General features: G+C 40.0%; 4 protein-coding genes across 9 annotated transcripts in view; 3 read left to right on the forward strand and 1 right to left on the reverse strand.

The window, feature by feature from the left end:
• Positions 1 to 3,614, forward strand: part of kif1b (kinesin family member 1B) — a 62,680-nt gene extending 59,066 nt beyond the window's left edge. For all 4 annotated transcript variants that reach the window (XM_083675113.1, XM_083675112.1, XM_083675114.1 and 1 more), the window contains one exon: positions 47 to 3,614. In XM_083675113.1, coding sequence (XP_083531239.1) covers positions 47 to 89 — 43 coding nt within the window. In that variant the 3' untranslated portion in view covers positions 90 to 3,614. The remainder of the gene's footprint in view (positions 1 to 46) is intronic.
• A 1,889-nt stretch (positions 3,615 to 5,503) lies between these two features.
• Positions 5,504 to 11,578, forward strand: pgd (phosphogluconate dehydrogenase). Its single transcript, XM_083675416.1, has 12 exons — positions 5,504 to 5,645; positions 6,200 to 6,275; positions 6,431 to 6,610; positions 6,886 to 6,951; positions 7,043 to 7,231; positions 7,332 to 7,466; positions 7,726 to 7,915; positions 9,064 to 9,194; positions 9,519 to 9,652; positions 10,104 to 10,203; positions 10,711 to 10,833; positions 11,035 to 11,578. The coding sequence occupies exons 1-12, from the start codon at positions 5,638 to 5,640 to the stop codon at positions 11,152 to 11,154; spliced, it is 1,452 nt and encodes a 483-aa protein (XP_083531542.1). The 5' UTR covers positions 5,504 to 5,637; the 3' UTR covers positions 11,155 to 11,578.
• Positions 11,579 to 14,767: 3,189 nt separating this feature from the next.
• tardbpa (TAR DNA binding protein a) lies at positions 14,768 to 19,844 on the reverse strand. 3 transcript variants are annotated; one of them, XR_014554345.1, is made up of 7 exons: positions 19,048 to 19,844; positions 18,571 to 18,734; positions 18,343 to 18,483; positions 18,014 to 18,184; positions 17,809 to 17,893; positions 16,797 to 16,943; positions 14,768 to 16,038 (listed from the first exon to the last, which is right to left on the reverse strand). XR_014554345.1 is itself a non-coding variant. In XM_083674634.1 (6 exons), exons 1-6 carry the CDS (start codon positions 19,286 to 19,288, stop codon positions 16,849 to 16,851), a joined length of 897 nt encoding a protein of 298 aa, XP_083530760.1. In that variant the 5' UTR covers positions 19,289 to 19,844; the 3' UTR covers positions 16,116 to 16,848. The 3 variants fall into 3 exon arrangements, 2 of the variants coding, with proteins under 2 accessions (XP_083530760.1, XP_083530759.1); XM_083674634.1 differs by lacking the exon at positions 14,768 to 16,038 and having other exon boundaries at positions 16,116 to 16,943; XM_083674633.1 differs by lacking the exon at positions 14,768 to 16,038 and having other exon boundaries at positions 16,116 to 17,893.
• Positions 19,845 to 20,460: 616 nt separating this feature from the next.
• On the forward strand, positions 20,461 to 25,611 carry ciroz (ciliated left-right organizer protein containing ZP-N domains). The gene is made up of 11 exons (XM_083675963.1): positions 20,461 to 20,540; positions 20,648 to 20,730; positions 20,950 to 21,051; positions 21,475 to 21,599; positions 21,710 to 21,853; positions 22,285 to 22,323; positions 22,699 to 22,836; positions 22,941 to 23,025; positions 23,392 to 23,588; positions 23,703 to 23,820; positions 23,941 to 25,611. The coding sequence occupies exons 1-11, from the start codon at positions 20,503 to 20,505 to the stop codon at positions 24,273 to 24,275; spliced, it is 1,404 nt and encodes a 467-aa protein (XP_083532089.1). The 5' UTR covers positions 20,461 to 20,502; the 3' UTR covers positions 24,276 to 25,611.
• The last annotated feature ends 306 nt before the right edge of the window (positions 25,612 to 25,917 follow it).

Here is a 25,917-nt window from a genome sequence, read left to right on the forward strand (position 1 = left end):
CATCCCTTATCTTTGCTTATCATGGTACCTTTGTTTAAATCCACAGGTCAAAGTTGGCAAGAAGGCGCTCTGGTCTGCTGAAGAACTAATAGAGGTTGTCCGTGTGCGGGAAACATTGCTCCTATTCTTCTGACTAGCCTTTACCAAGTGTTAACACTTATTAACCATTGTGATTCTTGACGGTTTTCTCTTGTACGTAGACTTGTGGCTTAAGTCTCCTCTCCAGCAACTAAAAGTTTCAGTTCCTGAAAACCTGCCTCCCCCCTCCCCTTCCCAGAACCCCAGCTTATCTCCCTTTTATTCTCTTTCCCAGCCTTTCGTGTTTTTGTTTGGACGTTACGTCTTTTGTTTCACTTTGTTGTCATTCCCGCCCCCTCTAACTAGTAGCATGTCGTAATAGTCTACTTGTGTGTGCACGATTCTTCAGAAACAGGTTCTGGCCACTCTCTTTTCAGTTTACTAATCATCTGTAAAGATTGTCTTTATCAGTGTTATCTGTCTGACAGGAGCAGTTTTTTTTTTTAATGTGCCCACATGACAACTGCAGCAGTCCTCAGGAGAAGACCAGGTTTGCTTACTTACAACAAAAAACATGAGAAACTCCATGAGAAAAATAAGTTTACGCTCTCCCTCAGAAAGCAAGGCTGGTTCAAGAACTATTGCTGCTAGTGACTTTGCAGGTTTTCAGTCTATGAGACATTGCATTGGGCTACTGCCCTCCCTAAAGTAGAGTCTAGTCCTCCTATCCCACCCCTCTCAATCTTTGTGTGAAATACTGAACAGGAAAATAAGAAATGTCCATCAAGGTCCCCATTTTTAATCAGACATTACTGCAGCAATGGAGGAATATGATTATTTTCCATGTGGTATCCATGTCTCACTCTTAGACCTCTGTATATACACTAATCCACACCAAATTTTAGCAATTACTTTTGTGGTTATTTAGGTATGAACATGACAAATCCTTGTTAGCGAAACCAAAAAATAATATACTTCTGTCGGTCTTGTAAAACAAAATACATCATCAAAATGGTTGATGATAATGAAAATATTGAATTTGGCCATTCCCATGAACACATAACATTATCTCTCTGCCCCTTTGCCACTTCAGCTCTCCTGTATCTCTCAATCAGTGCAGGAAGATATCAAGTCGCAGACATAGAAGAAGGAGCAGGGACAGAGGAGGGACAGTACTGTGAGGAGAATGTCATCTGTACATACGTTCCAGGATCAGTGTGTTATAGTCGCCTCTCATTAAAAGACATTCCTCTTCCATCTGTTAGCTTTTAACGCTTTTCTTACACAGTATATTCAGGTTCATGGCTTACATAGCCAGGGGTGGACCTAAGCATTTACTAGCTGTTTATCGTCACATTCTTGTGTAACTGAAGACAAAAGAAGGTGAAAAATGGAAGGAACCAAGCTGGGTGGGATGACCTTGACCCTGGTAGTTATTTGGTGAAGGTTACAGTGCATTGCCTTGCAGACATAGACTGTATAATATAGCCTGTATCTGGTCCATTCACTCATGAAAACCATCAGGTACTATTGTTCTGTATGTGGAATATTATAGTCAACAGGGTGGACTAATGCACAACAGAATCCCATATTTTTTGTTTTATTTTTTGCATTCTTGAATCTAAACCTCTTAACTCAGCTAACTCAACTCATAAGTTATTTTTGTATTAACACTGTTGATTATTTTATACTATGCGCTCATTTCACAGTGGATTTTGATATGAAAGAATGAAATGCAATTTTCAGTTTTATCCAGCTATGTTTGTTTAACATTATTTTGCACATTTACATATAATTATAGCAAGACTAGAGAGCAGACCATACCAGACAAATTCAGTCTAAGATGGATTGAATCTTAGCACTGTTAGTTGTAAATATGAGATTCCCTAACACCTGTATTGATAAGTGATGGGGTTCCAGTGTGCATGGGGTGTTGGGTAGTTGAGTCTGCTAAGGTTTATTACACCACTGGGTTCAAAGGGATGGAATATGCGCTGAGCTTTTTTTTTTATGTTATTATTTATGAAAATATTTGCTCTGTTCATTACTAACTGTGGCTGCAAGACTTGGGCCCCACTAAATTAAATAGCATAGCATAGTGCTGTCTTTACATTTGGTTGCATTGTATGTAAAGAATGGGTGGTGTAGATGGGCATGAGGTGGCTCTGGTCAACCAACTAGTAGTACCCAGCCATGTCCACTATATATTGCAAAGACGAGTTCAGTTTGGATGTAGAGACAGTGACCATTCTGGACAACCCTTGAGGTTTTGGGGGAGCATTCTTTATTTCCCTCTAACTGTATTAGAATGACAGTTATTGGCTAAGACATTGTCTTCAGTTTGGAGTTTCCTTGACAGCATTTTCTCAGAGAACAAATGAAAATGGCTTAAAGGGACTGTCCTCAGGTCAACCAGCCTGTTGGGCAGACATCTTTTTCCTTGCTGTTGGATCGTTATTTTATCTGCAGAAATGGTTCTCTATATCAAAATATCCAAACTAAAAACAATCAGCTATTGGTATTCAGAGGACATCCTTTCCTCAGAGAGAGTAGAGAGTAGCCTCTGAGCCTCTATGCACTGATTAAAACGCAAAGTTTACCTCGCATTAACATCACTGTACTGAATAATGACATGTATGAGCTAATATGAACATATTGATATGAATACCTGTCAGAGCAAAGATTTTCACTCCGCTACTAATCTCTAGAGGTAGATGGTTATGGATTATTTTCATGTGTATTTAGTGTTTTTGCAATGTATATATTAGTTTGCAGCTCTTTGCACATAATAAAAAAGGTATAACGAACTGATCAAATAAAGTCTGCTAAATTTCTGTTGTTTAACTAACCAGATAATGTTATGCAGCATTTGTAAGGTGAGACGGTTTGAAACGAAAGATGAATGTACTGTCAGGATGTTGCTGTGTATTTTGCCATCATTGAAAAGGAAAAGAGAGAACTAAAATGTAACCCATTGCGCCCCACTGAGATGGGTTACTGAGTGCTTCCTTTTATTTAAAAGTAGTTTGAAATAAGTTTGCTTTTGAACTTCAAACATATTTAGTCGTAACATGACGTCAAGTCTACATTATAATTAGAATGTTATGGTTGCTCTTTTTGAGTTGTTTTTTTGTTTGTTCTTCTAATATCAGGGAGTAAGAAGTAGCTATTGCTAAGGCATCCAAAATGACAGTATACCATTGTTTCTGCACATGTCTTCACCTCTACGCTTTCCCATGCTGCCTTTCAAACAAAACTAGCCATGATATTTTGCTCCCCCTCTGAAGACTCATATCTGTTTTAACTAACATTTCTTCTGATTTTGTTCACAAAAATGACAAACCAAGACATTAACACTGTACATTATTTGTCAGATTGGCTTCATTTTCATACTTATTTTGTAAATATATGTGTTGTATGGGGCTTGAATTAAAATGTAAATATGTTTCCTGTATTTGTAATAATTATAATCCATTCGCTGTATAGCCTAGACGTGTCATGCAGATATCCTAATTCTGTGTATGGTAACCTTGCACCATTGAACTGTTTAGTGAATGAGGTAACAATAAAAGTACAACCCGTGCATTAGCAGAATAAATTAAACCTGTGTCTGTCTTTTATTCTTAACTTCTACACATGTCAATTGACCAGATACATTTTTTAACACTTTGTGAAATTCTTATCTATTATACATTTACATTGAATTCAAGTCATTTAGAAGAACATTTTTCAGAGATACTTACAGTTTTGTAAACATAGGTGGACTGAGGTCAGGTTGCACCTGTTTTTCTTCTTCTTCCAGTGATAGTCCCAAATGAGTTTATCAAGTTTCATCATCCCTCTGTTGAGCACCCTCCCCCTATTATCTTTTAAACTTGGCTATAGCGCTCTGGGCACACATTCCCACTGGTCAAGTAGGCCTATTGTTATTCACTATTGCATATAATATGTCTACTTATACATGTTTTGGCGAATAATGTTTTCAAGTGAACATGAATGATCTTATGGTGGTCTTCAATGTAGGGTACTGTTTGGGATCCTCAAAGAGGATTATGTGGTTCACTATTTCATTTATCTAATCAATGACACAATAGCAGTACATTAGGGGAAACATATTCCTTTGATGTCTCTTTCCCTGTTCTCTTAACTCTCAAGTCGAATTATAATAGACTGACCTACTGTGCGAAGAATGACTTCATGAGTGTGGTAGTTCTACATCATAAGAATGTGGCGTTCAGTATCATTTTCACAGTGACATTTCAAGCTCTTGAAAAAGGAGAAAAGTTAACAAAAGGAATGCAGAACTGATACAAGAACCAAATAATTTATTGGACCAGACACTGAACAATATGAATTAACTGTGTGTTAAAGAAATTAACATGGCTAGTGTTTGGGGGAGACCATGTGTATGGCAAGATTACTATTACTTTACTTACTTTATATTTGTTCTGATTTTGTTCACAAAAATGACAAACCAAGACATTAACACTGTACATTATTTGTCAGATTGGCTTCATTTTCAGACTTATTTTGTAAATATATGTCTTGCATGGGGTTTGAATTAATATGTAAATGTTTCCTGTATTTGCTGTAATTAATCCATCCGATGCATAGTCTAGATGTGTCATGCAGATATCCTAATTCGGTGTATGGTAACCTTGCACCATTGAACTGTTTAGAGAATGAGGTAACAATAAAAGTACGTGTGCATTCGCAGAATAATCTAACACAACATGATGGTTTTGTGAAGTTCTTAGCTATCATACATTTACGTTACATTTATAATTTAAAAAAAATCAGAGATACTTACAGTTTTGTAAACATAGGTGGACTGTTGCAATCTTATCCCCTGTTCAGGTTGCACCTGTTTTTCTTCTTCTTCCAGTGATAGTCCCAAATGAGTTTATCAAGTTTCATCATCCCTCTGTTGAGCACCCTCCCCCTATTATCTTTTAAATTTAATCGGCTATAGCGCTCTGAGCACATATTCCCACTGGTTCAAGTCAAGTAGGCCTATTATTATTCATCATAAGGAATGGACTATCGTGAATTACCATTTTCACAGTGACATTTCAAGAACTTCTTGAAAAAGGGGAAAAGTATAGAAAAGGAATGCAGAATTGATACAAGAACCAATTAAGTTATTGGACACTAATATTTTTTAAAAGAAATGATGGTGTTTGGGGAGAATATGTATGGCAAGACTACTTTACTATTACTTTACTATTTTGAATATGAGTATAATTAATTAATGTTGTGAGTAAATTGCAAGGATATGGTTTGTGGAAGGTTTGGAACCGCTGTGAACCTGTGTTTCTACTTTGTGGGCGTCTACTTTGTGGGTGTGTAACAGCGTAGAAAGAGTGACGGGGATTCTAAACCAATGACATGTCTGATATCTCTGCTCAGTTTTTCTGCACCAATGAGAGCTCGAGAAGAACATGGCTTGAGCTAACTTGACTTCGTCGTCATGTTATAAGCAGCCCCTTTGCTTGGTTGGATGTCAGGTTTCCTTTTCTTGAAGTTGGGAACGAGGAAGTAGTACCGAGGAAATCTCAACCATCGTGGAATAGTGTCCCGAGTGTAATTTGAAGACGGATTCTTCTCGTAACAAGAAACATGGCTGAGTAAGTGTTGTCCTTTGCGTTGAATTAAATGCGGTGGACTGAATGTCTGTTTCTCTTCTGCAAAACAATGATGATCCTCTATTTTTTTTTCTCTCTGTCCGTTTAATTGTGTAACTAAGCTAGTAGCCGCAGTATCTTGTGCATTTCTGTGAGCTTGCTGGTTAGCTTCCACACTTCAGTTATTAGAGACATATTTGACATTTAACATGAGGATCACTGACAGACATGATCTTCCCCTTAGCTAGCTAGCTAGCTAGCTAGCCAGACAGAGTGAGGCACAATGACATGTCATGAGCCGGTTCCGTACAATCACAATTAAATTGATCGGGTTTTTAAAAAACTAGCTATCCACTTTATGTAACTTTCTGTTACGTATAAGATCAAAAATGCACTTTGCAAGCTAATGTACATATTGTACATTATGTACATGTTTAGACATGCCTTTTAAATGCCGCTGTTGTTTCATGACCAGCTAAGTTAGCTGTTCCTGTTCAGTCCCAAACCAGATGCCCTAGCAGGACTCATTACAAATATTATTTTGTTTGCTTCCACAGAGCAGACATTGCATTGATTGGTCTGGCTGTAATGGGCCAGAACATAGTTCTGAATATGAACGACCATGGCTATGTGGTAAGTCTACAATACAGTAACAGATGTATACAGTTGTGTATTTCCTATTGTATGTACTGCATCATAAAACACACCTTGGGTGCTTCATTTTCTACATAGGGTTTAGATTTTTCCATGTACATGTCTTTCTGTAACAGTATATTCTGTTTTTACAGGTCTGTGCATTCAACCGAACAGTGTCCAAGGTGCACGACTTCCTGCAGAAAGAGGCGAAGGGGACCAAGGTGATAGGAGCAGAGTCCCTGGAGGACATGGTGTCCAAGCTGAAGAAACCCAGGAGGATTGTGCTGCTGGTCAAAGCAGGCCAGGCTGTGGATGACTTCATTGACAAGATGGTCAGTGGCAGGAGCAACAGTAGAGAATTGATGAGTCATGCTGTCTTGTAAATTTCTTATCAGTCCAACTTACACCAGGAAGTGGATAGGATGCATTCTGAATGAGGAAATACCATATTTACACTAAAGGAATTTACTATTGACATCATGTATATTGTACTGAAATTAATTTGATACCAACTTGAAACCTAATGTTTGCTGGCTAAGTTATTTTCTACTCTGCGAACTCAGTAGCACTGTGTCCCCTTATTTAACTGCCCAATGTCCATTCACAGGTTCCTCTTCTTGAAGCTGGTGATATTATCATAGATGGTGGCAATTCTGAATACAGAGACACAACAGTAAGTTGATCAGAGGCACCATTTACAAAGACATGGCGATCTCATTACATAGTGTCATATATCAAGAGAGTATGTTTTTGTGTGTGTGTAGCGGCGTTGTAAAATGCTGAAGGAGAAGAACCTCCTGTTTGTGGGCAGTGGAGTCAGTGGAGGGGAAGAAGGGGCACGCTACGGTCCCTCCCTGATGCCAGGGGGACATAAAGAAGCTTGGCCACATATAAAGGAAATTTTCCAAAGTATCGCTGCAAAGGTTGGAACAGGAGAACCATGCTGTGACTGGGTGAGTTGAATTGTTTTGAAGTATTGAGAAATTGTCACTTTATAGAATCTCATCATTTTATTGGGGCTGACTTTGACATTTTGAATGCGCTATTTGACAGGTTGGTGAGGAGGGTGCAGGTCATTTCGTGAAGATGGTCCACAACGGCATTGAGTATGGGGACATGCAGCTGATCTGTGAGGCCTACCACCTGATGAAGGATGTTCTTGGTATGGAACATGACGAAATGGCTCAGGTCAGTCATACCAAACAAACCTGATAAGTTATTGTACATTATTTTCATAACCTTCTGACTCCATTGGTAATTGTACAATATAACAGATATTTGTTTAGCAGGTATTTACATAAAAACCCCACAGTAAGACTGTATTAAGACCATAACTAGAAGAGGGTATGTGCATATGGCTCCATTGTGCGAACCATAACAGCTGTTAACTTCTCCTGGTTAACTGTTTTATTAGTGAATACCACTTATGTTTTTGGGTTCCCCTCAGGCTTTTGACAACTGGAACAAGACAGAACTGGACTCCTTCCTCATCGAAATCACTGCCAATATTCTCAAGTACAAAGATGCCGACGGCACTCATCTGTTGCCCAAAATCCGTGACAGTGCCGGCCAGAAGGGCACAGGAAAGTGGACGGCCATTTCCGCTCTGGAGTACGGCACACCAGTCACCCTGATTGGTAGGAAACAATGTCTGTGTTCACCCTGTCAAGGAAGTTGTTTGGGTCATCTCTTTTAGACAGCTCATTTCCAGTTAACCACTCTTTAACCAGAACATGGCCAAGAGGCTTAAAGCCCAGCCTAGTCATAAAACAGTTTATATGCTGTAGTCTCTGCTGTTTTGGCCATTCCTACAGTGACAGACGTTTTTATTATACATGGCCCTAAGATAGCGGTAGCGTCAGGTGGTGTGTGGTTATTCCAGGAAAAACTGTCTCAAGCTAAAGACTCAGGAGGAGTGGACACACCTCTACACACCCCCACACATCTAAGCAAGGGATATTAGCATAGTGTTTGAAAGTGAAGTCATAACATACCTAGGCCTTATTCACAGCTATTATTAACACACAAAACAGTGAGTGCCAAAGAAGCAGCTACGTTTTGCTGCTTTTCCCAGCAAAAGAAAATGGTATCTACTCTTGCATCAACAGTGCTAGGGGACGCTGTGTGAGAACGGTAGAGGGAATACAAAAGCACTCATTGTGAAAGCGGAGCCGCTGTCTGTCTGTGTGTGACCATTGGAAAGGAAAGCAAACTAGACAGGCGGGCTTGTACAGTGTGTGAGGGTGGATTTCAGCTCTCAATAGGGCAGCATTCCATGCCTAGATTGACGCTTGGGCAACTCATTGTGACACACTTCTTTTTTTTTTTTCCCCTCCCTTTCACCATTGCATCATGAAGGCAAGCTGTGGCAATATTTAGCAAGTGATACTGTTCCCTCATTATGATATGGGGAGAAGTTGATTTCTTTGTTTTAATGTGGCAAGCCCTGTTTTTACAATAGTGGTTACGAATGCTTAGTCATCTGGAACCCTGTTATTGTCTTGTTGCTAGCATTGGGTCAACATTGGCTTGGCAACGGATCGGGTTGCTAGTTATCACAAATTCAGTAGTATTAGAAAATGAATGTCTATTAAATCAGGTTTAAATACAGTTATTTATCTGATCTTTCACAAATGACACATTTGTATTTCTACCGATATCAAATTCAAACATAGGTGAGTGTCTGACATCTCTTAGAAAGCACAGCTGTTGGTGGCCTACAATATATGATGTGTTGCTCAGTAATAAGCTGACATCCCCCATCTCCCTCTCTTCACTCTCACAGGAGAGGCTGTCTTTGCCAGATGTCTCTCTTCACTGAAGGATGAGAGGGTGGAAGCTAGCAAGACCCTCACAGGGCCACAGGGTTCCAAGTTCAGCGGGGACAAGGCTGTGTTCCTGGAGGACATCAGAAAGGTAGGCTGGATTTCTGGGACAGGGTTGATAGTTTTCTGGGGCAGGATAGTAACTTGCCACACTGACACTGAGTATTTGGAATCCTAAGTATCATGCTTGTAAATTTGTCTAATTGCTATTGAGGTATTGCAAGGAGAGAAAAAGTTATGTGGAGAGTTATGTAATTTGAGTAAAACCCTAAACCTAAACTTTAACAGCATTAGATTGTTGATGAAACATTGATATTGGACCATCATTACTATTCACACTCATTAGTATCAGTGTGATCAGTAAACATTATGAAAGACCTATAGAAATGGGTTCCTCATTCTGTGTCCTGTCAAGGCTCTCTATGCCTCCAAGATCATCTCGTACGCCCAGGGCTTCATGCTGCTCAGAGAGGCTGCCAAAGAGTTTGGCTGGTGCCTCAACTATGGCGCCATCGCTCTGATGTGGAGAGGGGGCTGCATCATCCGAAGGTAGGCCCTTACATCAAAACGTTTGTTTATAACTTTGGACCTCAGTTTCTCACCAATGCAATATTTGTTCTATTCTGTTTGCCACCAAATGTTGTAAAGCATGGTTGAGAAAGTGACGAGGAAGAGAAGATATGGTTTTGTGGAAAATGAGTGAGACAAGAATGAGGAAATGTTGGTCTTTATGTGCAACCTGGGGAAATATGTTGCATAAACCTTGAGCAAACATCACTCCATTGTGACTTCTGTCAGACCAGTGTCAAACTACACTGAAGTGTTTTTCAAAGTAAAATGTGTTTATCTGAAATCAGGGTTTTTTGTAAAGATAAGGTTGAAAAGTTTAGAAATGTTTCAGTCAATGTACTGAAATGATTCTCGTTGAAAATGCTGCCTTCTGTTTTGAAGATAATAAACTTGACCCTGATACTAGTTGGTCCCTCCCTTTTATGTCCAGTGTTTTCCTGGGGAAGATCAAGGAGGCCTTTGAGCGGGACTCTGAGCTGCAGAATTTGCTGCTGGACAGCTTCTTCAGTGATGCTGTGCAGGACTGTCAGGTAAAGGAAGGAGGAAGTGGTGCAAGCCCAACCCTGCATGGTCATGTTGGCAACACACACTAATGGCTGTTTCCTGTTTAGAAATGCATCTTAACAGCACCTAGATTACAAAACCTAAACTTCAAGATTACTAAACAATCTCTCAGCCCACAAAGGAAGAATATGATGTGAATGTTCATGTTATCATCAACTGTGTTGTTGTACTATACAGTATATACATATATATTCAAACACATGTTCAACATGTCACATTAATGTAGTTTATATGGTATTTATTTTATAGTGGTATGTATTTGACATCTGTTGTTTTGTACACACATTTGTGTGGTGTCTGCATATCCATATGGCGTTCCTTGATGATACCAAAATCGTATGGTCACTGTAAAACTCTTTGCATTTCCTACATTCTTTTAGTGTTTTCTGTGGTACTATTCTGTGTGCTCTTGTTCATATACCCAGTGTGCTTTTGTTCACACATGCCTTTTACATTTGTTGTTGTTGCTGCAGGACTCTTGGCGCCGGACAATCAGTACTGGGGTCCAGCAAGGGATCCCCATGCCCTGTTTCACCACTGCTCTGGCCTTCTATGATGGTTATAGACACAACATGCTCCCTGCTAACCTCCTCCAGGTAACACACACATACATACACACAATGTAATACATTTTATATATAATACTGTATACACAGTTGAGGGGACAGATTTGCTTCATCCTTGGAACCCCCAAACATACGGTCCTTGCACCACTCTACTGACAATGATGCTTAGATCACTATCAGCAAAAATAAATTAAACAATTTCTGCATATGTAACTTTGTTTGTCTCTTTAGGCCCAGAGGGACTACTTTGGAGCACACACATATGAACTTCTGTCAAACCCTGGCAAATACATCCATACCAACTGGACAGGCCACGGCGGAGACATCTCCTCCTCTTCCTACAACGCTTAAGGATCAACCCAATGGCACTCACAAACAGACCAGAGAGGGACAACTACAAGCGAAAGAAGATTTGTTACATTCCTTCTCTAAACCCCCCCATCTCTCCCCCCCCCCCCCCCCCCCCCAAATTCCCCCAAAAATGTTTTAGAAGTATTATTACAGTTGTATTTATGATGAAATGGGAAAATGAATCATAGAATATGTGAGTGTAAACTGTCCACCTGTGAGGTAGTGGAGGGCTAAGTGGTATAGGGCCTTTTGCCACAGACACAACAAAGGGATGTTTTTCCCCATCGGAGCCTACACAAGCTGTTGGCCAGTTCTTCCAATCATGTTTGCCCCAGAGTTCAGAGTGAACTGGATTAAGGTTCACTTTTGCACTGCACTGTACTGTACTGTATTAGGCTAAATAAAGACTTAAATCCCTTTTGAATTAGTTTGTGTGGTCCTTACTGTCCAGCCTCTCTTTGTAAACAGGATTTACTGTTGTGTATGTGCTATATATGTAACAGTCAGTGGTTAAATTGGGTAGCAACTGACCTCCAACACCTTAGAAGGCCTATAATAAGAGTCAGGAATCAAACTGTTATCCTATGTTAAAATGAGGTTACAAACTCAATTTTGAGAATATTTGAATCTCTTCCAACTGACCACTTTAACCCATGCAAAATGTTAAATATTGACAATGCAAACCAAACCAAAATTGTGAATGGTGATCTTCTGGAATTAATTGTAGGCCTTTGTGCTGTTTCAAGCAATGTCCAGTAGATGGCACTGATGGATTAATCTTCCAGGCAGAAGCATAAACCTATAGACTGATGAGACTTCAATGATACTGTATGAGTGTGAAAAGATAATGAGAATTATTAATTTGTCTTCTCCTCCTGTCTTTAAAAAAAATATATACAAAAAAAATGTTTTCATGTGGCAGGACGACAGAGATGGAGAACTCTTGTTTTCTCATATACTGGTTAATGATGATAATCTAGTTCTCAGTATGAATAGTGATATTTACTTTAATGTAATCTTCTCCAGCAAAAATATTTTGCAAAAAATAGTGCCCTTTGTGTAAATGTGAAAGCTGACATCCAGTTTTCTTTAGAGCAATGCACTGCTCTATTTCAACAGGTGAATGTCACACCTGTTATTGAACTAAGAACAACACCCCTTGGCTGTGCACCAGATGCTCCTGTAGCTCCTTGTCGGGCCATTATTTTACATTTTTTTTAATTGCCCCTCATTCAGCTTATGTTGATCACCATAAGGGAGAGTTACTACAAGGGTTATTGGGCCCCGGTTTTGCTAAATAATTATTCCTGCAGCAAAGTATTTAAAAAAAAACCCCCAACAGGAATTGGCATTGGAATAATTATATAATATATTCTACATATTCTAACTTTATGTAAGGTTTCAGTCATATCTCAGCAGGGCTGATGTATGTCCATGTCAATCCCTATTTTTGGAATTGATGGAGAATGGAGCCTTTGTCACTGTTGGCTTCGGATACACTATGCTACTTGGTTCTCCAAGTACTTTCTCAGCAAACAAGAAACATGGCATTTTGTTTGCAGTACAGACAATTACCATAACAACCCCAACCCTCCTGGAATTACCATTATCAAAGCAAGGATCATCTCTGATACAGCCCACTTAGCACAGCTTTGCTATTTTTATTCAGCAGATTCATTAATACTCTCCTTTTTGAAAATATATGTTTGTCTCTTCTGGAGCTTTGTTTATGCATAAGGACTAATTAATCAACAGGAAAGAACATCTCCACAATTAGCAGCTTGTTGAGAGAGGAGAATACTGAGTGTTCTTAATGACTGCTAATGTGGAGGATGCATTCAAACGTATGAGGCAATTCTAGGTCTTTGATGGCAGCATGGGTGGATGATGTTGCTGAGTCATCCATCCCTCAGACGGTGAGCAGGTGAGCAGGCAGTAAGGGGACACCAGTCTCTCCATTGGAACCTTGTTCAATAATGCATCACACACGGCAGAGGACAGGGGTCAATGAGAACACCCTCTCCAAACTATTGTTTCATACTGAAAAAGTCCAAACAAACAGTACACTAATATCTCACTTCCTTACGGTTCTTGAACACACACGATGTCGGTCTGTGATCCCTTCCTTTCTATTTGAGAGGGTGGAATGAATGAAAGCAGTATAATGGGAACCTCAGTTAGCTAAATGGGACTGTAACTATACTTTATGCACCCATTCCGGAGGAAGGGGATGAAAAACTCACATCTGACTCAAATGCATCTGCAATATACTGGGAAAACAATGTCATTAGTGGTAGTTTCAACAAACTCTCTAATGATGAAGAATAAAATCATTAGTGTTCTTATGTTATAATTGTGAGACACAGAATAATTTATAATTAATCACTGTAGAATTAATTTGATGTGAAGAGACCTCAATTTAGTGGGGACTTTTGAACCAACACATCCACTTCATTGTGATACCTAATTCTGAGAAAACACAGAAAATCCTGCTGCAGTGGATGTATGGGAAATGGCATGCTGTCTATTGCGTCAAACACCCTCTTGTGTGAGGGTCTATAAAAACAAGGGTTGAGCTGCAGCAGCTAGAGGACACGGATCATCATGAGGATGCTGGCAAATTTGATTACCTTGGTCCTCATTGTGCGTAGCTGCAGACAAGAAACAACAGTATTGGCCATTGAAGAGTTGGGACTAGAGGACAATCAGGTGAGTTAATAATGCTCATATAGTATCATAATAAGAACTCATTTAGCATGTTGTTTTAAAAGTAAAAAGATCAGAAGTATTGATATAGTATAGTGGTAGTATAGTGTTACTACTCAATTAGATCAAAGAGTTCTGGGGGAATGTTACAATTTCAAAGGCATTGTACAGCTTCTTGACAACACAATGCTGACAAGGGCTGTATCCATATTTATATAGTACAGTAATGAGACATGAAAAGACTGAACATACAATCTGGTCCAGGAGTTCGCTTTGAAGCAGAGGGACTTGTTGAAGATGTCAGGATGGAATGAGGTGACATCTGAGTACTTGGATCCTGATGGGCAGCTACAAAGTGAGCTAGAGGAGAGATCTCTCAGAGCTCACATTCCTCATCGAGAGAGATTCCCTTGTAAAAACTTCTTCTGGAAGACCTTCTCATCCTGCTAAGAGGCAGTTGGCAACAGCAGACCAAGCTGTAGATCCTATCCAAACACCCTGATCAACATGGAACTGGAATAAATAAACTGCAAAAGTTTCCCCCAATTGACAGTGACTCAGTACTTGTGTCCAGGTCCTCTAGGGCAGCTTGCATCATTGTATTGTTGCAGCTTTGATTTTTATCATTTCTCAGGGGTTGTTTTAAACAAAAACTGGTGCATGTCAAACACACGTTAAGCCTCAACTCATACAGAACAGCTAAAACACCAAGATCATTCTTAATGATACGAGAAGCCAAGACAATCCACCACTGCCTTTTAGAAGATCCCGGCCTTGGTGTCTTATTTGTGTTTCTTCTTGGTTTTAAAACATACAGAAATACAATATTTCAACCCAATTGCATGGGTTTAAACATGATCTTGGTTATAGACCCCTGGTCCCCGTCTTTCTAAAGCATTATAAAAGGCAGTGTTGGATTGCCATTTCGGTTTCTGGTGTCAGTAGGCAAAATGACTAACAAATGCTATGCAAATAGCAGACGTCATCCTCTTTTCCAAATCATGGACATTTTGCCCAATAGGAATAAAGGCAGCAGAACGGGTCCCCTCACTCAGTTGAACCGACAAAAGCCATTTGGACAGCCACTAATTGTTTGTGCACACTCAGAAAATAAAGGTGGTGCTATAAAGATCAAAAATAGAGATTTTATAATTAATTGAAAGAAGCCTTCAATCATTCTACCATAAATTTGCCACCATAGGCTGATGTCGAATTTAGACCGATATCAAATATACAGTACTGCACAAAGCTCTCAACACTACACTTTGGCACCACCTGGAGGACAGCCAGGTAGGCCACACCCAGGTAAGTCTTAGGCCATAGAGCTGCTCTGACTCAAGTTAATGAAGTGAGTTGGTGCAACAACAACATTCCGGCCTGACACCAAACATGGTGCTCACTGCTTTAGACAATCTAGAAAACTTGTTCTAAATGGAGAAAAACAACAAATGATTAAAAATTTAAAACTTTATTTTACACTCCATAGGACTAAAAATAAGAGTTCAATATCAGTACACAAGTGATACGATTCCTGTTGGCGAGTTCAATCAGCAATTTTCCAAACATCCAAAACCCTGCAGAATTGACGAGTCATACATTTCCCTCCCCCCCCATCCCCTTTACAGCCTTTAATGAACACGCAAAAGTCCTGTCAGTCTGACTGAAATTGTACATTTGAACCACATGAAATTATCTACTGTAAGAAAAGCGCCTTTAACTTAAATCTTTCAATTTACAATTACAATGGCTGTATTGGGACAACATTTAACAAAACAAAATTAATCTTTGAAAAGCAAGATCGAAACCAGGTGAGGTCTTAAAAAAAAACAGGTTGAAATAACTACACAGTAAAGCATGATCGTCACTTAAATGCAGGCGATTAAAGTTAGATTTATGATTTTGGCCCTGCTTTTAAGATTTTTTCATTTGAAGGTATAAAGCGAATACCTTAGCCCAATTGAGAATGGTCCATTCTAAATTTCAATGGGGGTGGTCCAAGGGGGTCTTGTTAGTGAGGTGAAGAAGTCCCTTTTCAGGCATAAGGCATTCTGCAGCATCTCCACTGTTGGCTTGTGTTGGCCCCACCCAACAGCGCACCAAACTCCAGTCTTCAGCTTTCCGAAAATAGACTTCACTCTGGATTCTGATGTAAACCTGGGCCGTCCGTGTCCAAGGTCCCTATACATGCGAATTAAAGTGTTGGCAGTTCAATTAATAACAGTCAAAATAAATAACTCACTGTCAAGTAGGCAAAATACCTAGTCAAATTTAGTTTTATTCGAGAATTCCCTTTGATTCACAAAACATAAAATCCATTCAGAAACACTTCAACACAAACTTTCAATAGGGACTAGTCAAACACTCGCCACTGCACCCTCTGAAGACACACTGAGCTCACTTGCACCGTCACACACTCCCTCCAAGCTCCCCCAGTGCTCTCAACACACATCACCAGCACCAACTCATTTTCACACGGAAAGGGGTAGTAACAGGGAGAAAATAAAGCACACACCATTCATCAAATCAGACAGCAAGAAAAGGATACAAGAAAGGATACAAATTTATAGCACTAAACATTCCACTGTGTTTTAAGATTAAGCTTGATAGAAAATGTTTTGAGAAAGGAGACCTTAGAGATCTGGAGATGCAATAAATGTCCTCGTGATGGTCTTAAGGAACACACTCGTACTTGCTTCTTCCTTTCACACTCGCACAAAGCCACAGGTTCTTCTCAACTCTCGCAGACATCTGGCCCTTTAGCATCGCACAACCAGTCCTTTTCACACTTGCTTTCTTTCATTTTGCTCTCTCCCGTTCGCTCACTCTCAGTCTCTCACTCTTTGGCCACCACCAATCCCACTCATTGTTCTCAAAAGCGCTACAGAGCAGACAAGATTTTTATATCCAAAAAAAGGGGAGAAAAAGGCAACACCCACCGTCTAACACAGTATATGCAGAGTGAAGCTGTGTTCTTTGATGGCAAAGCATTTACACATGGGAAGAGGGGTACTGATACTGAGATCGGTCGAACATTGCTGCCAACGAGGGGCTTCTTCCCGGGAAATTGGAAAAGAGTTGGTGAACTGTAGAAGAGATTTTCATGAAGGCGTTTCCATAAAACAGCAAACAAAAAAGATACAATCAACTGCATACAGAGATTAAACATCAATCCTAATTCAAGACCATTTAACCATTTACACATGGTTGAGGGGGCTTTTGTGATACTCGTGCATGTTTCAGAAATATCTACTTGGCATGCAGAGTCATGTCTTATACAAAATAACATTTTCCAAGAAAAACAAAAAATTACGAATGTAGTGTAGCATTTACCACTAACAAACTAAACACTTCAACCACTCTGCACTCATTTCTAACATAATTAGTCACACATATGCATGTTGAATTTGTCTTAAACAAAATAAAAAGGCAATAGTTTTAAATAGCAGGGACTTAGGATATGACTAGAATTGTTCTTTCCCCCTCTCAATACTTACCAGATTAATCTAGAAATAAGAAATCATTCAATCAAAGCTCTCTACATTCCCCAACCTGACGACTTTGACTCCATAGAGGTGCCAAAGCCGGAGCTGAACCCACTGCTGGAGGCAGAGTTGGTGCCTGCAGCCCACCCTAGACTAGCTGAGCTGGGGCTGCTGTAACTGGTGTTGCTAGAGCTATAGGTCTGGTCTCGGGTGGCAGCACTAGTCTGCCCAGTAGTGGTGGTGCCTGCAGTGGTGGCTTGGCCCTGCTGGTTAGCCAGCATACCCATCATGCCCCAGCTGCTTTGAAGAGCAGCCTGGGCTGCGGCCATCATGGCAGGGTTAAGGCTTAGGGCCCCAAAATTAACCCCACTGCTGCCACTGCTCCCCAACCCTCCACGACTACTGCCATAACCCTGACCCCCGAACCCACCAGCCCCAAACCTCCCACGATCCATCATTTGCCTACTATTATTGTGCTTAGGCTCGGCGTTGGAGATGTGTACGCTGACTCCCTTGATGATCAGGTCCTCTCCGCACAGGGCTTGAGCAACCTGGATAAGGGTGGGGAGGAGATGATCCAACACTCGTATAAAACCACACTAGGGCATTATCCACTCACCATACATACATTGAAAGTCTCATATTTGAAAAGCAAGCATTGGAAAACATACCTGGTCATCTGCAAAGGTGACAAAGGCAAATGCCCGGAAGGGTTTAGGAATGAAGACGTCAGTGACCTCGCCGTACTGCATGAAGAACTGCCGGAGTTCATCAGTAGTCATGTCTTCGGTGCAGCGGCCAACAAATATCTTACGGCAGCGCATGGGCTCATCGGGTCCAGCCTGTAAAGATGGGATAGAGATAAAGATGTGATAGATCATTGTACCTGCACTTTGTTAACCAGATCTTCTGAACTCATAAAAAAGCATTTGGAAAGGAAACAAAGTTTCTAGGGAAAATGAATGAATTAATGAAGAATTCATTGACTTTGCTAAAATACCTTAGAGTTGGGTAGTTTGCAGTCACACCATCTTCCATCAATCATGTGTCGCTGGGAAACCACTTTGGATTGGGTCTCGTACTCAGTGAATCTGACAAATCCAAACCCCTTTGAGTTCCCAGTTTTGACATCTCGTTTGACCTGCAGAGAGAGAGCAAGGGATTATTCACACGGTCATATTCTTGAAAAACATCAACTATCATATAAAATGTTGAATATCAGGTTTACCTGCACCATGATGACTTCCCCAAAAGTGGCGAAGTAGTCTTTCAAATCTTGCTCAGATGTTTTCCAAGGTAGGCCGAGGACGATAAGGTCTGATGTTTTCTCAATACCTCTCTTGATTTTCACGGCTGAGGCAGCATCCATTTCGTCCATCTTCCTTTTGTTGTCTGACATGTGAACAAACATTGTCCTATCAATATTGCAGTGCAGTAATAAAACATTCAAATGAAGATACAATCGCCCCATAGCACCCACTCAGTGAAATAATGTTTATGATCACCCAACTTAATCCGCTAGGCAACAGTAATGTTAAGTAAACAGCCCTGGTGTAACAACTTTGCAGTATAAAACTGCAGAAACTTCGTGCATGTTCGATTTTGAACTATTAAGACTTTGTAAACAAAAACAAAAAATGTAAAACAGTTAAAGATAGCAAGCATGTTCTAATCACAATTTACACTCGGGAAAAAAACACCTTACCCTTTGGATAATTGACGACGTAAACCAGATTACCCCAGTCGCTCTCAGGTGCATGCAAGACACCCTCAACTAGACGGACGCCTCGCATGCACTGAGACACCGGGCTCCTGTAACGTAGGCCGCACGCTCCGGGGAACTGGGCAGCTACAGTTGACAGCAAAACAGTGCCATCGTCCTCAGACGGGATCTCCATCGGCTCTTCGTTTTCATCTTCGGCCACGCGAATATACAATTCTGCCATGATCTCAACTGATCAGCGCAAGCTAGCTGCTGAAATGGTGTCGCTTTCACGTTCACAAAGCTGACGATGCACGCGGCTTTCACTGAATGCTAAGTTGGCTAGCTAGCTAAAGTACCTAGCAATATTAGTACACTTTCAAGTTTGCTATTATAGCTTGCTAAATACAACCGGTTTGAAGACAAATGGCCTAAATATAGTATTTAACGCGATAGGCAACGTAGACAGATCGATGGTTAGACTGCTGTGTAAAAAAAAAAATCGTTAGCTGGCGGCCATGAGAGCCGATTCTGGCCCTCTTTTAGCTTGCTAGCAAACAACGCACACGCTTGCAAAATGAATGGCCGTTAGGTAATTTGCGCGCCTTCTTTGCCACACAAATTAATGGACTCTTCTTTCCGGTTGCAATAATAAGGTCGGTGCAGGTCGCTAGTTAGAATTTAGTCTTGATCAATTATTTCAACCAGCGAATCGTTACTTCAAATGTTAGAGATAAACAAGAATGAAAGACGCTTCTTCCTTGCCCTCAAACTTCCAACAAAATGGCTGCCTTGCCTGATTCATTGACGGGGTGACATCATCGTATTGGGAGGTCCCATTTATAGAACATGGGGGCGCCCTTGAAGGGACATTTCTTTTGAAACGTAATATCGACATTAAATTGTGTTATTTAAAAAAAATAATTAATTGTGTTATAAACAAGTGAAGCGATAGTAGTGCATACAAACGACATTTGTTTTATATCTCTCGGTTTCCAAGTTGTGTTAGTGGGATGTTTACAAGATCCAATCCTTTGGGGTCCCCCCTTCAGTCTGGTGTGCGGAGCCTCTCAAAACAATGCAGTGGGCAGATAGAAAAGTGCGCACTGAATACGCTGTCATCGTTGCCACACTGGCTGGAATAATCATGCAAGTGTTATAGTGGCAAGTTACCATGATAATCATGAGCACAGTCATGTTGTAAAAATATACCAAGCCATCAATCACATTCGCACGTATGTATTTCACATCTCTAACCTTAGTTGTCATTCACCTCCTCTTTCTTCAAAGACCCCAGGTGACACCACCTGTTAGGACTGCTCTGATCTTTTCCTTTCATTTTCTTGTCACGTGCTTGTTATTTGCTAAATAAACACAGCTGACACTATACACCATAAGTTGATGGCCCTGGCAAAATCTATAAATACCCATGCAAAAAACAGTTTGCTTCAAAACAGCATGGATCGAACAAAACTTGTGGTCTTCATTGTTACTTTGTGAGTAGTGGGACTGGCGATATCGTTCACTATTTGCATTTGTTTCAAAATGACAACAATTAGATTCTATTATATTAATCTCAACTATTCTACCTTGCTTCCTGTAGTACTTTGGTCTTGCCCATCAAAGGGAATGTCCTGAAATTTAAAAAAAGAGACTGGATGGATAACCCACCACAGACATTAACAGGTAAAAAGCCAAAAGTGCATTTCCTTAACATTGCAGCTGCACATATCTGAGGAGCTATGGGAAAATATGCATAGAGAAGGCATCACTTTAGTCATATGACAAATATTAAGCACCACTTGTTGTTAACAGTTAGGCCTACCTCTCATTTCTGTGCATGGTGTCTATATAGTTTCTTGCAAGAGTGTGACACTGACAACTGAGAGACTGAATTATTTTTAGAAGGAGATGTCGAATGCTTCTCAGAGTACATGGAGGTGTGGATCCACAGAATGAGGATAGAGGGCTTAAGACTTTGGCTCTCAGGAACCCTAAGAATTCAAGGTGAGTACCGCTATATGACCTTATTGTTAGCAACCTGTCAATGGTGTTGGCTTTTTATACTATTTCTTAAACAGAAACTATGGATAAACATACTTTTTAACCTTACTTACTTAGGGTGCTCTTTCTTTTCATCTATTTTGATTCTCTTTTATTTATTTTATCTTGGTCTATTTTATTGCATTAGTCTCTTCAGTCCACTATTATCTTTGTTTTTGTTTTTGTACTCTGTATTTATTTATCGACTTATATGATGTGCTTTATATTAGCTAGAATGTGTGTCTATATATATATATATATATATATATATATATATATACACACACACACACACACACACATTCTAAAGAGCATTGTATTGCATTAATGTACAAAATGAGCTGTACAAATAGTTGTATTTGTATTGATTCACTGTGTCCTCAATAGTCAGCCTTGTCTCCCTGGATCATCTAAACCTCCAGCTCTCTGAATGTGGATTCTCACTCCACAAAGATCTTGACAAGAACTACATTTTTAGAGTCATGTACAGTGGCTGTTTTGTCCAACAACAGGTAAATAATGTCTTAGTAATTTAGGACTATATGTAAGCAAACCTCAACAAACCTCAACATGCCTGACCCAATTTGACCACTTTCTGTTTTGTTTTATGGATACATCTTAGCATGGCAACAATGTCCTTGTGCTGAATTTAGTGAAGAGAATTCAACGATTTGGAGGCCGAATTCATAACTTAATGATGAAGTGTCCAGTGGTTTCCACGCTACCCAACACAGAACATATTCAGTGTGATCCAGAAAACATCCAGGTAACATCATTAAAGGGGCAATCTGTAATTAGTAAATTTGGGGATTTTTAAATAAATGATATATAGCCATTCATTCTTGAAGAATATAACTTAAAAATGCCTCATGAGCTTAGTTCTGTCTTAACTGTCTTACCCTATCAGAACCCAACATATGTTTGTTTTACTCCATATTGATCTCATGGATGTTCAGTCCTTACATCCATACTGTAGCTCTGTCTAAGAAATTGAGAGTGGTTTCATTTCTCCAGCCCCATCCCTCAGCCAAAAGATTTGGAGCCCGGTTTGTTTTAAATCACAGTATCCTATGTGTGTAGGCAACTGTATGCATGTGCTGTACAGTTTGTGTTTTGAAGAAAGGTTGGCAAGAAAAGTCAGAATTGCCTTAACCAGTATGAGGGTTTATAAACTTGTGCTTGGTCATATTGATGCAGGTGACCAGACAAATCCCACTGGACAGTTGGAACAATAAGGTAGTTTTTACAAGTTATATTTCAGAAAATATGCTGCCTGTGTTGCCTATAACACTATAATAAACACTCTAAATAATCTGAGATGTGAGTTATTGGTTATTGTAGCCCACTACAGCCCACTGTGCATACTGTATGTGTCTTAGAATAAGTGGAGTTTGGAGAATGATTAGAAAATTTGGTATCAACTTTAGGTTTGTAAAGGGTTTATGTTGACTGTTAGTTGTTAGTTTATAAATCATCATGAAGAGTTATAGCTAATTTGTTAAATTTATTTTGTAGTCCTACTAAATCTCCCCCCCCCCCATCTCTCTCTCTCTCTCTCTCTCTCTCTCTCTCTCTCTCTCTCTCTTTGTTTGTTTGTTTGTTTGTTTACAGCTTCAATGGTCTCTTGCCCTGAGGGGAAATCTAATTGTTGCCCTTGAGGATTCTAGCCTGATCCAGGTAAACATTGACATGAACGGACCAAACATCACAGTTCAAGGCAGGAGGAGAGAAGTGCTCAGTTCTGTGAGGGTGAGAAATATGAAGCATCCTGCCACATTGTGGTCATTTAGGGAATTACAACTGAGACCCATATTGTTGTACTTAAATGACTGCTGAAATTGTTTATATTACAGGTAATGGAAAAGACTGGGGAATTTCTAGCCTTGAAGCTGGTCAGTGGGCAATATGCTTATAGTATGGAAGCTACTTGTCCAAATGGTGAGTCTCAAAACATTTACTTTGTGTAGAAAAATAGTTTTCTTAAGTAACATTAACGGTTATGATAGATAGATAGAGGCAGAAAAAAAAATCTGTTGCTAAAGGAGCTTCTCTGCTCTGCTACAGTATCATGTAGGTGATGGGAGGGATTGTCCATGATGGCCATGAGTTTGGTCCTCATCCTCCTATTGGCCACCTCCTCCACAGTGTCCAGGGTGACACCGAGGACATAACCAGCTTTACTAATAAGCTTGTTCAACCTCTTGGTGTCACCTTCCTTGATGCTGCCCCCCCAGCATACCACCCCCTTTAACTGCTATTAATTATATGTGACCTCATACACTTTCTTCTTGGTGTCTGTCTCAGTTTACAAGTCTGCAGCAGAGGAGACAGTGATGCACATTTTCAAACGACGCATGGGTTTGACAAAAAGAGGTGGCAATGAGAGTGAGATCCTAACAGTCAGTAGTTTGTCTGTGAAACAAACAGAGAAGTTTACAGTTCATGAAAGGAGTGACTTTGTGCAGCTAATCATCCCTACTGCCCTCATCTTGAAGACAAAGGTTGGTATAGTTCACTCAAATAATGTTGTTAATTGAATGATTTAATGAAAGACCTACATAAATGTAATGTATGATTCTATATGCTTAATTATATTCAGTGTGTTATTTTTACAGAACTGTATAGCGGATGAGCGACTTCTGCAGCCATTCTATAGGGTAGATGTTGTGCTCATGTTCAAGGAGACCAACCACAAAATGTACTGGACAATAGAGAATACTCTACCATGCACAGGTGAGTTCATGTACAGTATGTGCTTAGGGCCAGTAAAACATTTTAAAATCAAATGTATTACTCTTGCGGTGATGTTATTGTTCTTTTGGGTTTTGATGTTTTGAATTCCACTTGTTTCAGCATCTCACAGCTTGCCATCAGTCTCTTGGGCATATGATCTTATCTCAACATCTCCATACGATCCTACCGCAATATCATCCATCAAGCCAACTCTGCCATACACTACCTCCACTCCTGATTCCTATACCACATCGCCTCCGAGCCCATACACAACATCAATGAACCAACAGTTTGTATCCACAGAGATATCCCTGGAGCAACTCACCTCTTTCCCATCAGCAACAGAAAGAACTTCATATGACGAAACAAGCACAAAGACAGCAAATGTGTCTTCCCCAATCCCCCACATATACAGACGAAAACCCCTAATTCCAATATCTACTGGAGCCATGTAATGTCAAGAGGGAACCATGGTCGCAAGTGCAACAGTGTGAGTGAAATCCCCAGCAACTGCTATGCAACAGCATGGTCGGAATTCCAAGCAACAACCACTACATGTAAACCGACACCGGTAACAGGACAACCTTTAGGCCTACAGGTGAGGTAACACAGATAATTCTGTTACAAAACTGTTACAGGTGAAATAGCACAAGTAGAAGCCCAAGAAAAAGGAAAAACTGATGACATCCTAGGAACGACCTCTGTAATTAAAGCAACACGCTTCAACCCCTTCGGAGGTCCCCTTCAACTCATCCCCAACATCAGAGACAGAGCTCCCTTTGTCCCATTTATTAATTCACAAACTATGTCAAACTCCTGCCCCAGCAGTCAAATACCAGACAGGCAACTGTCTCACCATCCTTCATATGGTCATTCAGTGAAGGTGAGGCTCAAAGCTTACCAAGCTCAGCAACCCCAGCCTCATCCACAGACTACCCTGGTTCAGGACCAGAGGAGGGGAATAAGCATACAGGCGACAAAACACTTGAGCAGCAAGTTAGTTATGAGGGCAGTTTTGAAACATCACCTCCTCCACTAGCTCAATGATACCTAGCTGCAATTCACGAACATATAGTGCTTGTCCTAGCTACTCTATTCAGTTGCCAAAGCTTAGCGCTTAGCCTAGCAATGCAGCACAAGCAAGATGGCTAGTTTCAGATATGAAAGGTGCTGTGGTGGTCACTACAGTGAGGGTTGATTACACAAGCAGAAGCATAGCAACCCCTCTCTGCCAGCCATTGCCTGAGGGCAGACATTATCCAGACACAGTTTAGTAAACATGTCTCAATCCAACATGGCCACATGAGAGACTGATGCAGGGAAAGCTCCCACAGTGCCTCACCATCTAGCTAAAAACAGAATCCATGAGGACATATGACAATAGGCAGTATTTAAATATCTCATCTACTAGAATTTAGGTTGTTATGGAGACTCAAGTTCCATTTGTAATAGTATAATAAGATGTACAGATTTTATTCATAGTTAGATAGTTTGATGTGGTTGCAAATAAATGTGTAGTTCATCTTAGACCCTGAGAACATGTAGGCCTTCTGCAACATACACAGTTTGTGAATACAAGAAACAAGATATTTCACAAGACTGTAATTTTTTTTTTTGTGTAAATACAAGTAATACTCTGGAATAATTTGAATGTAAAAGTGAAACGAATATAATATTGTCTACAATACATTTGAAGCACTGTTTTTATTGGACAAAAGAGGGCGCACTTGCTCATGTTTTCTTTATTGATACCCAAAATGCAAAGGCTGCATTTTTAGAGGGATGTCTGGAGAAAACTACAATCCATCTTTCTGAAACTGAAACTTGCACAATGTCCCCATTTCTGTGTGATTTTGACCTAAATTGTCTTTTGTTGTTATTATTGTTGTTTTCAAACAAATTTGATTGAAATTAATGGTGAATGGTGAATTAAGATGAATAGATTTGTATTGACACTGTCTTGATCGAAGCAACTAGAATTGCTAAATTATTTTCAAAGATCATTTGTAACATTTTTCTAACCCTCCTCCACAGAGGAGACCAAGCTCCACACATTTTGAAATTCATGAACATATGCGTGATTGTTCTGTCATGATT

This window comes from Argentina silus (genome assembly GCF_951799395.1).
Source record: "Argentina silus genome assembly, chromosome: 8".
Classification (NCBI taxonomy): Eukaryota; Metazoa; Chordata; class Actinopteri; order Argentiniformes; family Argentinidae; genus Argentina; species Argentina silus.